This window comes from Protopterus annectens, chromosome 9.part0, assembly GCF_019279795.1.
Source record: "Protopterus annectens isolate FY-2018-M chromosome 9.part0, PAN1.0, whole genome shotgun sequence".
Lineage (NCBI taxonomy): Eukaryota > Metazoa > Chordata > Ceratodontiformes > Protopteridae > Protopterus > Protopterus annectens.
The window spans coordinates 1,500,112,830-1,500,127,515 of NC_056743.1; the positions used below are offsets into that span (position 1 = coordinate 1,500,112,830).

Here is a 14,686-nt window from a genome sequence, read left to right on the forward strand (position 1 = left end):
AGCCCTAATCCTTTCTGATTACATCACCCTCTTACATCATCTAACTCAGCCCCGGGCCTCATGGCACCATTCCCTCTCTGTGAAAATTGGTTAACTGCCATTCCACCTTATAACTTCCAGTTATCCAGCCAGGCACACAGCTATCTAGCTCTCTTGACTTCACCACCTGGAACCTAAAGAGAGGAAAAATCTGAACAGAAGAGGCCATAAGTAACTGATAGACTCAGGAAGAAGCTTGACAGTGAAGACCTCAGACTTGAATACCATAGAGCCATCCTCTGAGACCAGAAGCATTCTCCCTCTCACTGCAGCTGCCCCGCAGCAACCAGGTAAAGATACTCTTCCCACTTGGCCTGCATTTAACAAAATTCCTGTAATTTGCCGTACAGTGAAAATTATTATCCCAGGTCACCACTCCACACTGTTGTGTTCTTTACATGATAATTAACAGAAAAAGGAGAGCAATAGTCCAATAACTGCACAAAACACCAAAAAAAGCGGACTATGTTTAGCGGCAAAAACACTTGTAGATAGGTACCTATCTACAAGTGTTTTTGCCGCTTCACATAGTCCACTTTTATTTGGTTCTTTACACAACAGGCACAGTTTTCCTATGCTCAAAGAATGTCTGCAATTCTTATTTTTATTAAAGGATTTTCATACTCTGCCATTCACCACTTACTGGATTTTTATTCCTTGGGCACAGAAAGCCTATACTAAAGTTTCTGAGGTCTCAAACTCTACTTACAATTTTCTTCCTACTTGTGCAGATCCATGAGGTCTGTAAAAATGAGCACTGTGACTGGTTTCCACAGTAAGCTATTTCCCTGGATGCATGTAATGTATTTCTAAGTGAACCCCCCCCCCATAAAAAAGGTCTATTTTCATTGGTAAGAAGAATGGGGACTGGTCACACTAATCATGTATTTTAGCCTCTTATAAACCAGTCACTGTAATCCTTTTTGTTAAACAAGAGATTAGCCTTTCATACTGTATTTCAAGAGATATGAGCCCCATAAAAGTTGGCATAGTTTCTCATATTGCATGTAATACAAGCACTGAGAAGTCAGAATGGAAATAGTTCTATAATAAAGCTTTCATAATTAACTCCAAGGAATATGAGCCCCACAAAGACAGAAACAGCCTCACATATTATATGTATTACAAAACAGGCCAATGAAGTGTGGTAATAGCCTTGTAAAAGTAGGCGTTTTCAATGATCAAAGTGTAAACCACTCTATTAGCTGGACCTGATGATGCTCTGGCAAAAGTGTTTTCTTAAATGTAGTTCTATAGTGGTTGCTCATGGTGAATTGTCATGTTTTGTTTGTTAAAAATAAAAATGTTTTCACTAAGAATGAAGTTCCACAGGCTGATGAGCAGTCTTCCAGAAATATTCAAATAAGGGACTAACATCTATGCTTTGGGATTGTTTACTTGTTTTTCCATCTCCCAGATTTGTCTCCAATCAGCTCCCCTGTGTGTGTCTATATGCATGTTCTCAGACACACTGCAAACACTTATTATATATTCCCCCACTCGCATGTCTAGTTTCAGCACTGCAAGAATCACATGGTCCTCAGACTAATTATAGATATTTGAAATTGTATAAAGCTGAGTAATTCTTTTAACTGTTTAGCCATAGCACTGAAAAGGTTTACACTGTATGGCCATGGAACTGATGTGTGAACTGAGGTTCACAGTTCTGTGTATGAGGTACCACCCTGCTTCCTCTTTTAGAGAGACAGGCAAATGGCACAGCAGAAGCATGCTGGGCCCATAATCAAGAGGCTGATGGACTGAATCCCTCCTTTGCTATGTAAAGGGGGAAGAAGTTTTTATAGTTCGGTGGTTGGCACAGGTGGTTAATGGTGCAAGATTTGACTGCTTTACTAATTTGCCTTAAGTTAGTAAATTAACCAGACATTGTTCCTAGGTTGCCCCTAAGAATGGACTATATATCCAGTGGGCCTATGTGGTGAAGAAATGGGTATTATTATGGACATATAAAGAACTGGTTATTGAAATTTGCTGATTACTGTTCATATCACTGCCTTGATTACAACTGGACTGAGGATGCATATTTATACTCCACAGGAGTCTTATGTTCGATAACAGTAAAAACTGGGCTTTCATTAAAGAAAAAAAAAAGGAACATCAGTGAAGTGAAAATATATTTTTGCTAGGTGCAAGGAACATATAATCTCAACTATATTCTTAAATTTCCCTAACTTTGAAAATGAGAAAAAATGACAAGTGTTCTTAAACAGCATTCTAAAAAGGCACCTTAAAAATCAGTGAACTAGTACTAGAAAATATTAAACTTGCATATACAGAATGGTCAAAATAATGAAAGTAATGTACAGAAAAGGTGAATGTTTAAGTCATATGGAGGTTAACAGATACTGCACAAGATTATGCTGCATTACTGTCAAAAGAAGTGGGAACTAAGGTTTACAGTTCTGTGTATTAAGTACCTCTCTACCTTTAGAATTCAGAACTATGCACACCCCTTATATGCACATGGTGAACATGGTGCAATTAGAAAATAGCTTGAATATTTTAGTAATGGTAGATTAAAAATGTGAATATTCAGTTTTTATTGTAAAAGCATCATGTTTCTTAATGCAATTCTTTATCAGGGCACATAGTTTATTGCCCTACATATTCAAAGAAGCTCTTCAAAGAGGCGGATTGTCTATGTCCGATATCAGCATGCAAGTGTTATCTGCTCTGGGCCTCTTTCCCAGTGAACGTGAACTTATACTCTGCTGACATGTCAGTGCTGGGCTTGTATCAGGCCAAAGGCCTGTCTTATCTGATTTGAGCCTCATCCTGGGGTGGAGCCTTACCTTTATTGTACCACACACAGAGCAAAGTCCACACCAGCTATTATTTAAAAGTACCAATAATTTTTATCTCTTCCGTCTCTGTGTAATTTACAGACAAAGCACTGGGAATATAATATCAAACAAGCTTTATTTATTTTTATTTAATGTTCCTATCACTACAATTGTTCTTCAAATATGGATGCCAATCTACCCACCGAAATTCTAAAGGACTCTGTCAGTAAAAGCCTGCCTACATCATGTAAGTAATGCTTAAATGCCATTCTAATCATAGGGCTGCTGATTTCTGCAATTTCCTGTTTTAAACGTGAAATTGAAAGGATAATTTTTCTTAACTGTTCTATGGGACTGTTTCCACATGGAATTTATATCAGATGGTCTTCTTATCAGTTTTTTCTTCAGCGTTCAGAGCCATTGGTAGTTCCAGGAGCAATGTAAACCATATTACAGCCCAAATGGGCAAAGCTTCAACAAGTTTACCTTGTGGAAGTGAGAAGTGATAACTACCTGATTTACTAACTATCATATGTCTTGTACCTTAAAGTCTGAAGAAAATAAAGAACCAGACAGCTGTTGTACCTGGTCAGTTTGTCACTCCAATCATGCTAAGCCGATGCTGAGGAATGGGAAATAGCTATTCTGTGGAGGGCGGAGCAGGGCTTGCACAGAGCTTTCTGGCACTGTGTTCTGTAATACTTTAACCCACAATGATACTTTTTTCCATGCAAGCAATAAAGTGATGAATCACCTTTAAATATAAGCTGCACTGTTGCTGTGTGCTGGGTTATTGAGTCATAAAACTGAGAAACATCTTGCTCATTTCTGGTAAATGATACAGATAGGCAAAACACACAATGCATACGATTGCGCATGCACACACACACACACACACACACACACACACACACACACACACACACACACACACACACACACACACACACACAAACTCACACACACTCACATAGATGTACACACACACATATCCACATGCCCACACAAATACACATGTACACACACATGCACACGCACTCATGCACGTGCAATCATGCATAGACATAACGCAATTACAGAAGACCAAGGTTTGCATTTTGAACCTATCAAGAATATCATGCTTTGTTCGTGGAAGATTTTTTTATTTTATTTTTTTTTAAGTTGGCTCTACAATGTAATTTCATAGACATACTTGCCTCATAGTGCCACACACTGCCACATTACTGATTCACATGGGGTTGTGTGGTCTATACTTTCAGACCAGTGGTTCATGTAAGGTAGTCTGGTTTGCCTTTGTAACTCAGGTTTTACTTTAATGATCAACAGATCTCATGTGTTGCTGTTACCAGAATGTCAGTAGAGCAAGACAAAACAAAACAAAAAGAGTTAGTGAATGAATGGTCTTATGACACCCTAGCTGCCACCATATGTGCGTGTGTGTGTGTGTGTGTGTGTGTGTGTGTGTGTGTGTGTGTGTGTGTGTGAAGGGTGGAGCGATATCCTGCAGATGGAAATAGTACTGCTTCTACGCGGAAAAAAAAGTAAGATGTGTATAACTTTGTATCTTACTTATTTTTTAAAAGTTATGTGAACAGCTCCATTCCCTCACCCCTCTCACAATAAGGGAAGCTGGGTCTTTAGAATTTAAGAAGGAAAAAGTCACAGTTGGTGCAGACTAAAAAATGGCTGAATTTGGTGCAGTTTGTAGGCCAAGTCTATTGTAAAAATGAATAGAATAGGAGAGACAGATGGTTCAATGTGCTGAGAATAGTTTTGCATTCATATGTACCTGAACGCGTGTGTGTGTGTGTGTGTGTGTGTGTGTGTGTGTGTGTGTGTGTGTGTGTGTGTGTGTGTGTGTGTGAGACCACGTTTTTGTGTTGCATCTGAATGACAAAGCCAAACTATCCATGTATATTACTTCTAAAAATCTGCAGTGTCATCCTATTTTAAGTATTTCAGGCAACTGAGCAGAAATACAAATAAACTACAACTTTGTGAGTTATTAAAAGGCATGAGTTCTTTCATTTTATGTGCAGTTTCAGAGTTGCATTATTTACCATATTGTTGATTAAGAAATTAAAATAATTTTATTGTGTTTAATAATTAAAATATAAAGATTCAGCAACTTATTTTCCATAGATTGTCATCTTCTTCTAAATACACGGATTAAAATGACATATAGAATACAGTGTACAGGTCTCATATAGTAGATGGCTATAATGGACTGCCTTCTCTAAGTCAGAAACTTCTGTATTTAAATTAGTCCATTCAAAACACAGAGCCATAAGCTGTACAGTAGTTTTCCTAAACTGCATTACGGTTGTTGCATAAACTTATTTTTGACATTTCACCTTCAGTTTTCACACAGTTAATATATGCCATTAGTGCATGCCTAAAAAGTCATTTAACTGACATGTTCAACAGTATCTTAGATTTTTTGGTACCATAAAAAGTCAATGACCTTTAACAGCATGTAATACAACATGCAAATGACAACGGGAGAAAAGCATATCTGTCACTATGAAAACAATAAAATGTTTTTAAAAAATTAAGGAGAAAGCACTTAGAGGTATGCATTTATAGTTGTATGCATATATTTACACGTTTTGCAATCATACACAAACTCACCGACACACACAATTAGATGCAAATGCACACAAATACTCTCATGCACACATGCATACGCGTGTGCGCGCACACACACAAATCATAGGACTTAGTGAAGATATCACCTCTGATAACACACTTTATTTATTCCTATCACTACACAGATCAGTTTTAAAACCTTAAGTCTCATTTAAGAATAGTTTGGCAGGTTTTGGATGACAAATTATTTATGTGAGATGTCCAAGATGAAAAGTATAGTAATGTTCACCATCAGCACTGCTGTGTGGGATAGAGTAGTAGTGACTTCACCCCCAGTACTGTTGTGCAGGGTAGGGTAGTAGTGACTTCACCAGCAGCACTGCTGTGCAGGGTAGGGTAGTAGCGACCTCACCAGCAGCAATGCTGTGCAGGATAGTGTAGTAGTGACTGTGATGACCATGCCCTGGCCCAGCAATCAAGGAGCCTCAATCCTCACCACTAACATCAGGGAGGTCGTCTCATAGAAGAGAAAAGGATAACTAATGCACACAGCAAAGTACAATTTCCCTTAAGTGCACACAGAGATTACAGTCAGTCTGGGGCTGGTTGCTCCCTTGCTCACCAGGTCCCCAATAAGACTCCCCACTGGCACAGCTATAGGGTCCAGGTCTCAGCCTAACTGGGCAAGCTAAAACCTCCAGTACCCTGTCTGTCCAACCAGTGCTTCATGTCCCTGCCAAGTAGCTGACACAACACACACACACTTTGAGATAAGTATTTATACAACTTCACAGACACTCTTGGGAAAGGCTGACACAGATTCTCCAACTGTGCCCCTTTACCTAGACTACACGGTAGTAATTACTGCCACCACCCAGTTAATAATATCAGCTACTAAAAGGCCCTTAAAAGGGTGTCCAATTATTACTGTGCAATATTAATAGCCAATGGTAATGTGACTATTCAGTCTATGGCTATTTGGAAGGGCTTAGACAGTAAACTCTATAAATATATAATGTACTCTAAAGCATAATTTATCTCTACATAAACCAGCCACAGGTAGAAGGTTTTAAAAATATTTAATAATAAATAATTAAACCACAAGACAAAACTACTACACCACAGAGATATCTAAGAGTCCACAGATCACACAAAAAAGTAAAATAATACAGTAGGACAGGTCTTATTTCAAAGAAAAACACCTAATTAATCGTTACTAGCTTTAACTATTCCTACAAGAAATCACAGTGCTAAAAACTTACATTTGAGCACAAGGCAGAGTGCTGATAAGTTGGATAACAAGATCAAAATGCTTTTTCATCTCTCTCTGAGACACAGTTGATAAAACATCACTAACAAACATGTCTCTGGGTCCTCCCCCAGATTACATCATTTTTTACACTTGCTCTCTGAGTTCCCAGGCTAATAGAAACTCCATTTACATTATTTAGCAAGCTAACCCTGCACAGGAGAATACAACAATAAAAGGCATTTCACATATACACTATAGCAATTAGTCCTTAGTTAACACAATAGAAAGAATGTCTTCAGCCATCCTGACCGGAACCAACTTTAAAGATCAAAGAATGTCATAAAATCATTTCAATTTCAAAAGACAAATTTGAAAGGCTTGAGTTAGTTTTTCTTTACAGCAAGGGGCCAATGCTGTAACAATCTTGAAGTTCACATTTTACAGTGTTTTTCTATACTCAAGAAAACATGCCTGTATTTTACATTTATTATCAAGAAAATATGCCTGGATTTTACATTTATTTACAAATGCCAGAATTAGATATCAAATTCTATTTGCCTAAGCTGACAGCCTTCGCCCATCTCTCCCCAATCGTCACATGTCTTCCCCTCCGGGGAACTCAAGCAAGTTTTTCAAGTGCCCCTTGAGAAACATTGCTTGAGAGTGTCAGGTCTATCTGGGTGTACCTCACCCCATTCCCTGTCTTGAGAGCCCATATGCATTGGCATTGCAACTCCCACTGCGATGCTACACTGACATATCATATGCTTGCAACCCCAGACTCCGTCTTAGCAACTTGGCATTTTCCTGACTGGCTCTGTTTAACCATGTTACAGGATTGTGATCTGTCAAAACAATGAATTTTCTTCCAAACAGATAAGGCTGAAGTTTTTGTATTGCCCACACTATGGCTAGACATTCCTTTTCTACCACTGCATAGCATTCCGCCCTGGGTTGGAGCCTATGACTGAGATAAACCACTGGGTACTCTTCTTCCTCTGAAGAAATCTGGCTATATACAGCCCCCACCAAATAGTTTAAAGCATCCACCTGCACAACAAATGATTTTCTATAGTCTGGACTGGCTAACACAGGGGGTCCTCCCAAAGCTTCCTTAAGCTTCTGAAATGCCTGCTCACATGCTGGGGTCCACACTACCTTATCTGGCCTGTTCTTCCTTGTCAGGTCTGTGGGGGAAGCAGCTATGGTACTATAATTGGGAACAAACTTTCTGTAGTACCCAGCTGTCATCAAGAATGCCCTCACCTGCTTTTTGGTAACAGGTGCAGGCCATGCCTGAATAGCTTCCACTTTGGCAGGTTCTGGCTTTATCTTACCACTCCCCACTCTATTTCTAGGTAGGAGACCTCTGCCATACCCACCTGACACTTGCTCAGCTTAATGGTCAAGCCTGCCCTCTGTAGTCTACCCAGCACCTCCCTGACATGCTGAAGGTGCTCTTGCCAGGAATGGTTGTAGATAGCAATATCATCCATGTAAGCAAGGGCAAATCCTCCTGCTCCTGTAAAGATATGATCTACCAGTCTCTGGAAAGTTGCTGGGGCATTCTTCATCCCAAAGGGCATCTTTGTGAACTCATACAAGCCAAAAGGAGTCACAAAGGCTGACTTCTCTCTAGTACTGGGAGTCAAGGGCCTGCCAGTAACCCTTGGTAAGATCAATGGTTGTAAGATACTTAGCCCCACCCAGCTGCTCTAGGGCCTCATCTGTCCTAGGCATGGGGTAAGCATCTGACGCTGTGTGACTATTTAATTTCCTGTAATCCACACAGAACCTGGTGCTGCCATCCTTCTTTGGCACCAACACCACTGATGAGGCTCAGGGACTGTTGGACTCTTGAATCACCCCTAGTTCCAACATCTCCTGTACCTCCTCCTTCAGAGTCTGTTTGACTCTCTCAGGCACCCTATAAGGGACCTGCCTGACAGGCCTTTGGGGTCCTGTATCCACCCGGTGCTGCACCAGGCGGGTGCTCCCTAGTTTCCAGGTGAACATGCCCCCAAACTCCTGCAACACTGCTTGGATTTCTCAAACCTGGGTAGGAGACAGCTGCTGGAATATTGCTACCCCTTCCACTGAGGTGTCAACCTGAGCCTCACTGAGGAGATCAGTTCTCAGATCTCCCTCAGACTCCTCCTGCAATCTACTGCAAATGCTCAGCACAAGGGCCTCTCTATCATGGTAAGGTTTCATCATGTTAACATGGTACAATTTGTGCCTCTGCCATCTGCCTAGCACTTCTATCATGTAGGTAACATCACTTACCTTTCTTACCACCTTGTAGGGTCCCTCCCATGCTGCTTGCAACTTGTTGAACCATTACTTGCTGCCCCACAGCATACTCTCTAGCTCAAGCATTCCTGTCATACCACACCTTTTTCTGTTGCCAGGTTCTCCTGGGCCAGGCCCATGAGTTCCCTGAGCCTTCTCCTGAGGTTCAGGACATATGCCACAACAGACTCCTTGTGAGACTCACACTCACCTTCCCACTCATCTCAAATTAAATCCAGAGGTCCCCTCACCCTATGCCCATACAGCAACTCAAAGGGTGAAAAACCTGTGGATGCCTGGGGAACCTCTCTGTATGCAAACAACAGATGGGGCAAATATTTGTCCCACTCCCTCTTAAACTGATCTGCAAATGCCCGCAGCATGGACTTGATTGTACAGTTTAACCAATCAACAAGACCATTAGTCTGGGAATGGTAGGGGGTGGTCTTCATGTGCTTCACCCCACAGGACTTCCACAGACAAGCCAGCAGGTCTGACATAAAATTGGTACCTCTGTCAGATAGTATTTCCTTTGGGAAACATACCCTGCTGAAAATCTCCATGATGGAGGTTCACCATGCTGAAAAATGTGATTCTAACTGATGAAAATGAATGTTTTCTGTCAAACATTTTTTATAGCATGTAATAACTCTGAAAAGCCACTAACTTGTTGATGTGTTTTAGTGAGTACAAGTGAGTCAACAAGGAGTATAGAGTTATAATGAAGGCAAAATATTAAGGTAACTGTATGGGGGACTGTCTACAGACCCTTAACTCACAAAGATGAAAACATGTACCACAATGTATAAGAAGGGCAAAATGCTACAGTAAGATGCAGCTGCAAGTGGTAGTTATTCTAAGAACAAAAAGAAATTGTCAATCCTAATTAGTTCAGATAATCATTGTATAAACAGCTTACATTCCAACATGCTGTGCTTATGATGAGCATCCTCCAATGGCCAGATGCAAGATTAGATATTATATCAAGCCAGACCTCTCAACTGTACAGATTTTCACAGAATGTCCACATTTTTGACTCATATTTTGGTCCATTTTTCATAAAATTGTGGTTTTCCGGCAAATTAGTTGCAAATCATTAAAGACTGAAGTTAGAAAATAATGACAGACATTTGATTCAGCATTCATACCCTTCAGAAAATTCATGCTAATGAAAAACCTGTTTTTCTATCAGCCTTCTAAGTTTGTAAGAGCAGTATTTAAAAAAAAATATCCATATTTTTGGGTCTTTGTCTCACTTTTATTTATGGCTTTGTCCAGATTTCTTGCTCTGAGAGGTTGAGAGGTATGTATCAAGCAAGCCTTAGGCACAGGTAGGACTGCAAGTGGCTAATCATTGTACACTGAGATTTCTGTATGCATCTCAGTTGTCAAGGTCTAACTGCATGGAGAGCACATGAATGATGCATTGCAACCACCTGTGCAGGTGTAGAGAACATTTAAAGGCTCTGTTTGCTGCCTTGTTTTCAATATCAACATATAGTTGAGACTCCTATTTGCAGTTCTGTAGAAGCTTATTCGAAACAATAATTCTAAGTTAATGAATCCTGTCTGGTACACATATTACCACAGAGGAAAAATAAGTGGTTTCATGGAGTAAAAGGCACATTAATATTACAAATGTTAACTAAACCACACTGGCCATAGCCACATCTAAAAGAAAGAAGAAGCTTGTGGCCCTAAACTGAGAAGAGTCTCAGAAAAGGAAATAGAAAAAGAGAAATCCTGGACTTGGTATATGCAAGTCTGCAGTTTTTTTTCATTCAGTCTCCCTATTCTGGGTCTCAGAGTTATGAGTCTTGGAATATTAAGTGGTTACCATCTCAGAGTATTAGTACTACAACATTCTTGCCAAAGCAGAGTTTTGTATTTTATATTCCTAATTAGAGAAAGAAGTAAAATCTCCCATTTAGGGAAGGGCATCTAGTTCTGAAAAAAATGATTAACACACAATGTGATTCATCTGTAGCTTAACTGTAGAATCAAATCATTCAAGATATCATTTTTTGGAATCCAAAAGAAGGGATACTGACAATCTAGAAGCGTGGTTCAGGAAAGCTGTAGCAAGCAAGCATAAAAAGTGCATGGAAGAATTATGAGCAACGCAACAAATTTGTCACAGACACACAATGCAAAATGACTTTCATATCCAAAACATTACAGAAAGTGCAGCTATTGAAACTAGATAACATCAAAGTCTGAAAACACAGCACATATGATGCATAAGGCTCCATGTTTGTTACAAGGGAAGGGAATGGTCATGGAGGGATGTCTGAAAATGATGTGCTGATGCATGCAATGTTCACAGTCATTGGGACAACTCTGATTCTTGTCAGTGTACAGATATGCTGCTTTCAACTCTCAGTTAATTTAAGGGGAAAAATACTTTAAAATATAAAAGCACTTACTTCATAAGTTGAGGCAGTGGTTAGTGATTTAACAGAAGACCGGAGAACTGGTAAAACCATATCTGATGCCTCCAACAAAGAAATGAGAATGATGCATTATAATATTGAGGCATCAAAACAGGTACCTCAAGGATGTGATTTCTGATTTATTTCTGCAACCAATAGTGAGTTCTGAGCCAAGGTGAGCTTGGAACCTTTTGGTAATTTTTCAGTTTTTTGACCAACACACATACTTATTTAAGTTTTAAAATGAATTGTTCAAATGAGAAGATACATTTTTTGGATGTAGATATGTCTAAAGTCTTGATAGGTACTATGCACATATTGATTTATACAAAAGAATGTAAGATTGATACTGACTTACAAAGACAAAGTGTGCATCAGAACCATTTATATAAGAATATAGTTAATCGGCTGATGCTTTGAATTAGTCGACTCATGTCAGATGATAATATATAATATGAAACACTAAAAAAGGTGTCAGACAATTTTTTGATAAGGAGCTATGATTCCAAAAGCTTGGATTGTGCTAGTAACAAAGTTAAAATGCCGAGAACCTCTCAAGCTGCTCTGTATTTTGAGTAGCATGTCTGTTCTGATAGAATTAATGTACAAGATAAGCAGAGAGTGTGTTTTAAGTAGTCTAGAAATGCGAATGTTATGTGTGACATTTTAAAAAGAAATTTGGATATTTTAACAGTTAATAATGACATCAGCAAAACTGTGGGAGAGAAACCATTGTTTTCTTCCAGAAATAACAGTAATTTAAAAAGCCAAATACGCTACAAGAACAGGGACATTACTATTTCTACCAGAAATGTGACTCATCCTTGTAGAAATTGCAATTATTGTAGTTATTAATTTGGATACTGTATTTGCACATCCAATAACTGGAAGACAACATTATATTAATGCATTAGCAGATTGTTCTTCCAAACTCCTAGTATATTTAATTAACTGCCAACTCTTGTGAAGCATTCTGTATAGGTCAAACCAATAGAGCATGGAAAGAACCCATTAGTGAACATGTGTATAATATTAAAAAGCAAAATAAAAACAATGCTCTGTCCAAGCATATTATGCAATGAGGTGTGCACCACAGTTTCCTATTTTAAGTCTTACAAACAGTTAACCTGGGCATGAGGAATGGATTTTTAAGAAATTTCAACATGCAAATATAAATGGTGGACTACAGAAGTTATCTTCGTTTGTCATCTGGGTTTGAATGATTCTTATTATTTGAAACCAATGTAAAATAAATATTTATCGAGTCACCCACTGGATTGCCAACAGGCTCACAGATAGGACACAGATAATCAAAACTGGGGAAGTCACCTCCTGGACTACATAAAAAAGAGACATGGAGGAGCTCTCCAATCTTGTAGCCCAGGTAGGTATGACCCTAGCCCTGAGTAGCATCCTGCCATCACCCAGAATGATACCACAGTACAAGGACAAAATTATTGACTTCAACAATTAGTTAAGATTCTGGTATCATTCTAAGGGGATCCAGTATCTGACTGCCTGGATGACATGATCAACAGACAACAATGCTTTGCCAGAGATGGTCTGCACCTGTCGCCCTTAGGATTCCGGATACTGGCTAAGGCTTTTGCCACCCCTATAGTTCCTTTTTAGGGAAGGTTCAAATGACAAATTCACCACTGTAACAGGTACCAGCAAGCAAAATCTGAGGGTAATGCTACTCAATGCTAAAAGTCTAAACCTAAAAATGCACTCACTCGAGGCACTCCTTAAAATGGAGAACATTGACATCTGTGCAGTGACAGAAACCTGGTTCAAGGCTTCAGAGAGCACCCCTGCATTACCAGGTTATAATTCATACCGCACCTTTCTGCCACCTAACCTGGACCAAAACACTAAAGGCGGAGGCGTGTCCATATTCATTAAGGATATCCACACCTCCAGGCTAGTTGATCAGCATAATGCATCCGAAATTATCCAAGTGCAACTAACTGGGAAAGACCGCAATCCAAATTGTAGCTTGCTACAGATCCCCCACCATGCCCCAGGATTCCCACTTCTCATTTCTTGATACACTGGAAAATGATAGGGTACAATCCAACACCTTAATAATGGGTGATTTCAACTACCCCACCATTAACTGGGAAAACTACTCATGTACCAACTCTTTTGCTCAACGTTTTCTGGAATTCATAAATTCCAATGCCTTGCATCAACATATCAACACCCCCACCAGGGGCAGCAATATCCTAGACCTGGTCATTACCAACATGGGCGACTGGTGTTCCACACCAGAGGTCAGTTACTTGTTGGTCAGATCCGACCACAAGCTAATCACCCTAGACATCCACATCCCGTCCCCACCCCCTATTAGGGAAACCACTATAAAAAATGTCTCCAAAGCCAACTTCACGGTTCTTAAGACAGAAGTGGCAAACTTCAGGACACCCATGCAGATGGGCAATAAAGGTACAACTGTGGAATCCTACACAAATGCACTTTATAAGCACTTACACGAGTGCATGGATCATGCTATCCCTAACAGAACCAAGATGTTATCCTCCAAAAAAAGGAAGCCAGTCTGGTGGTCCCCTACCATAAACAAGCTCTACAACAGAAGAAAGACACTGTTGCAAAAAAGAGTAAAATCCCATGATTGGAGAAACTCCCTGGTCAGCCTCAGTAAGAAGCTGAGATCCCTCATAAAATCCTCCAAAGCTAGTTATGAAAACAAAATTGCCACTGATTGTAAAGACCACAAAGCATTCTACAGCTATGTCAAGAATCTCAATGGCAATACTCAGATCTGAGTTACAGCACAATGGCACTAAATATACAGAACCAACTAATATTGCCAACATCCTGGCAGATAGGTTCAGTGCTAACTTTACCCCCCCTCTCACCTCCTAAAGGGCCCAGCTCTATACCAGAAGAATGCAAAGTTCCTGTAATCACGGCTGCACAGGTAAAAAACACACTCTCCAAAGCCAAGAATACAGCATACATGGGACCTGACAACATCCCAGGCTGTGTTCTACAAGAACTATAGAACAAACTGGCACCCCACCTAAGTACCATGTTCAGTCATGGCCTCAACTCAGGCTTTGTGCCCACTAAATGGCACACAGTGATGGTTATCCCACTCCACAAAGGGGGATCCACCACGGACCATGGAAACTACCACCCCCATTAGCCTGATGAGCTTGGTCAGCAAGGCTATGGAACGCATCATCATGGAAATTATAAACAAAGACTTTGGTAATCTCCAAACTCTGGACCCCACCCAGTTTGGGTTTGTA

At 39.9% G+C, this 14,686-nt stretch overlaps 1 protein-coding gene across 1 annotated transcript in view; it reads left to right on the top strand.

The window, feature by feature from the left end:
• Window positions 1-2,885: 2,885 nt before the first annotated feature.
• The window catches only part of LOC122812139 (nuclear receptor subfamily 5 group A member 2-like), a 445,215-nt gene continuing 433,414 nt past the window's right edge, over window positions 2,886-14,686 (top strand). Inside the window, exon 1 of the mRNA XM_044084444.1 lies at window positions 2,886-3,090. Within this exon, the coding sequence (XP_043940379.1) occupies window positions 3,027-3,090 (64 nt within the window). The 5' untranslated portion in view covers window positions 2,886-3,026. The remainder of the gene's footprint in view (window positions 3,091-14,686) is intronic.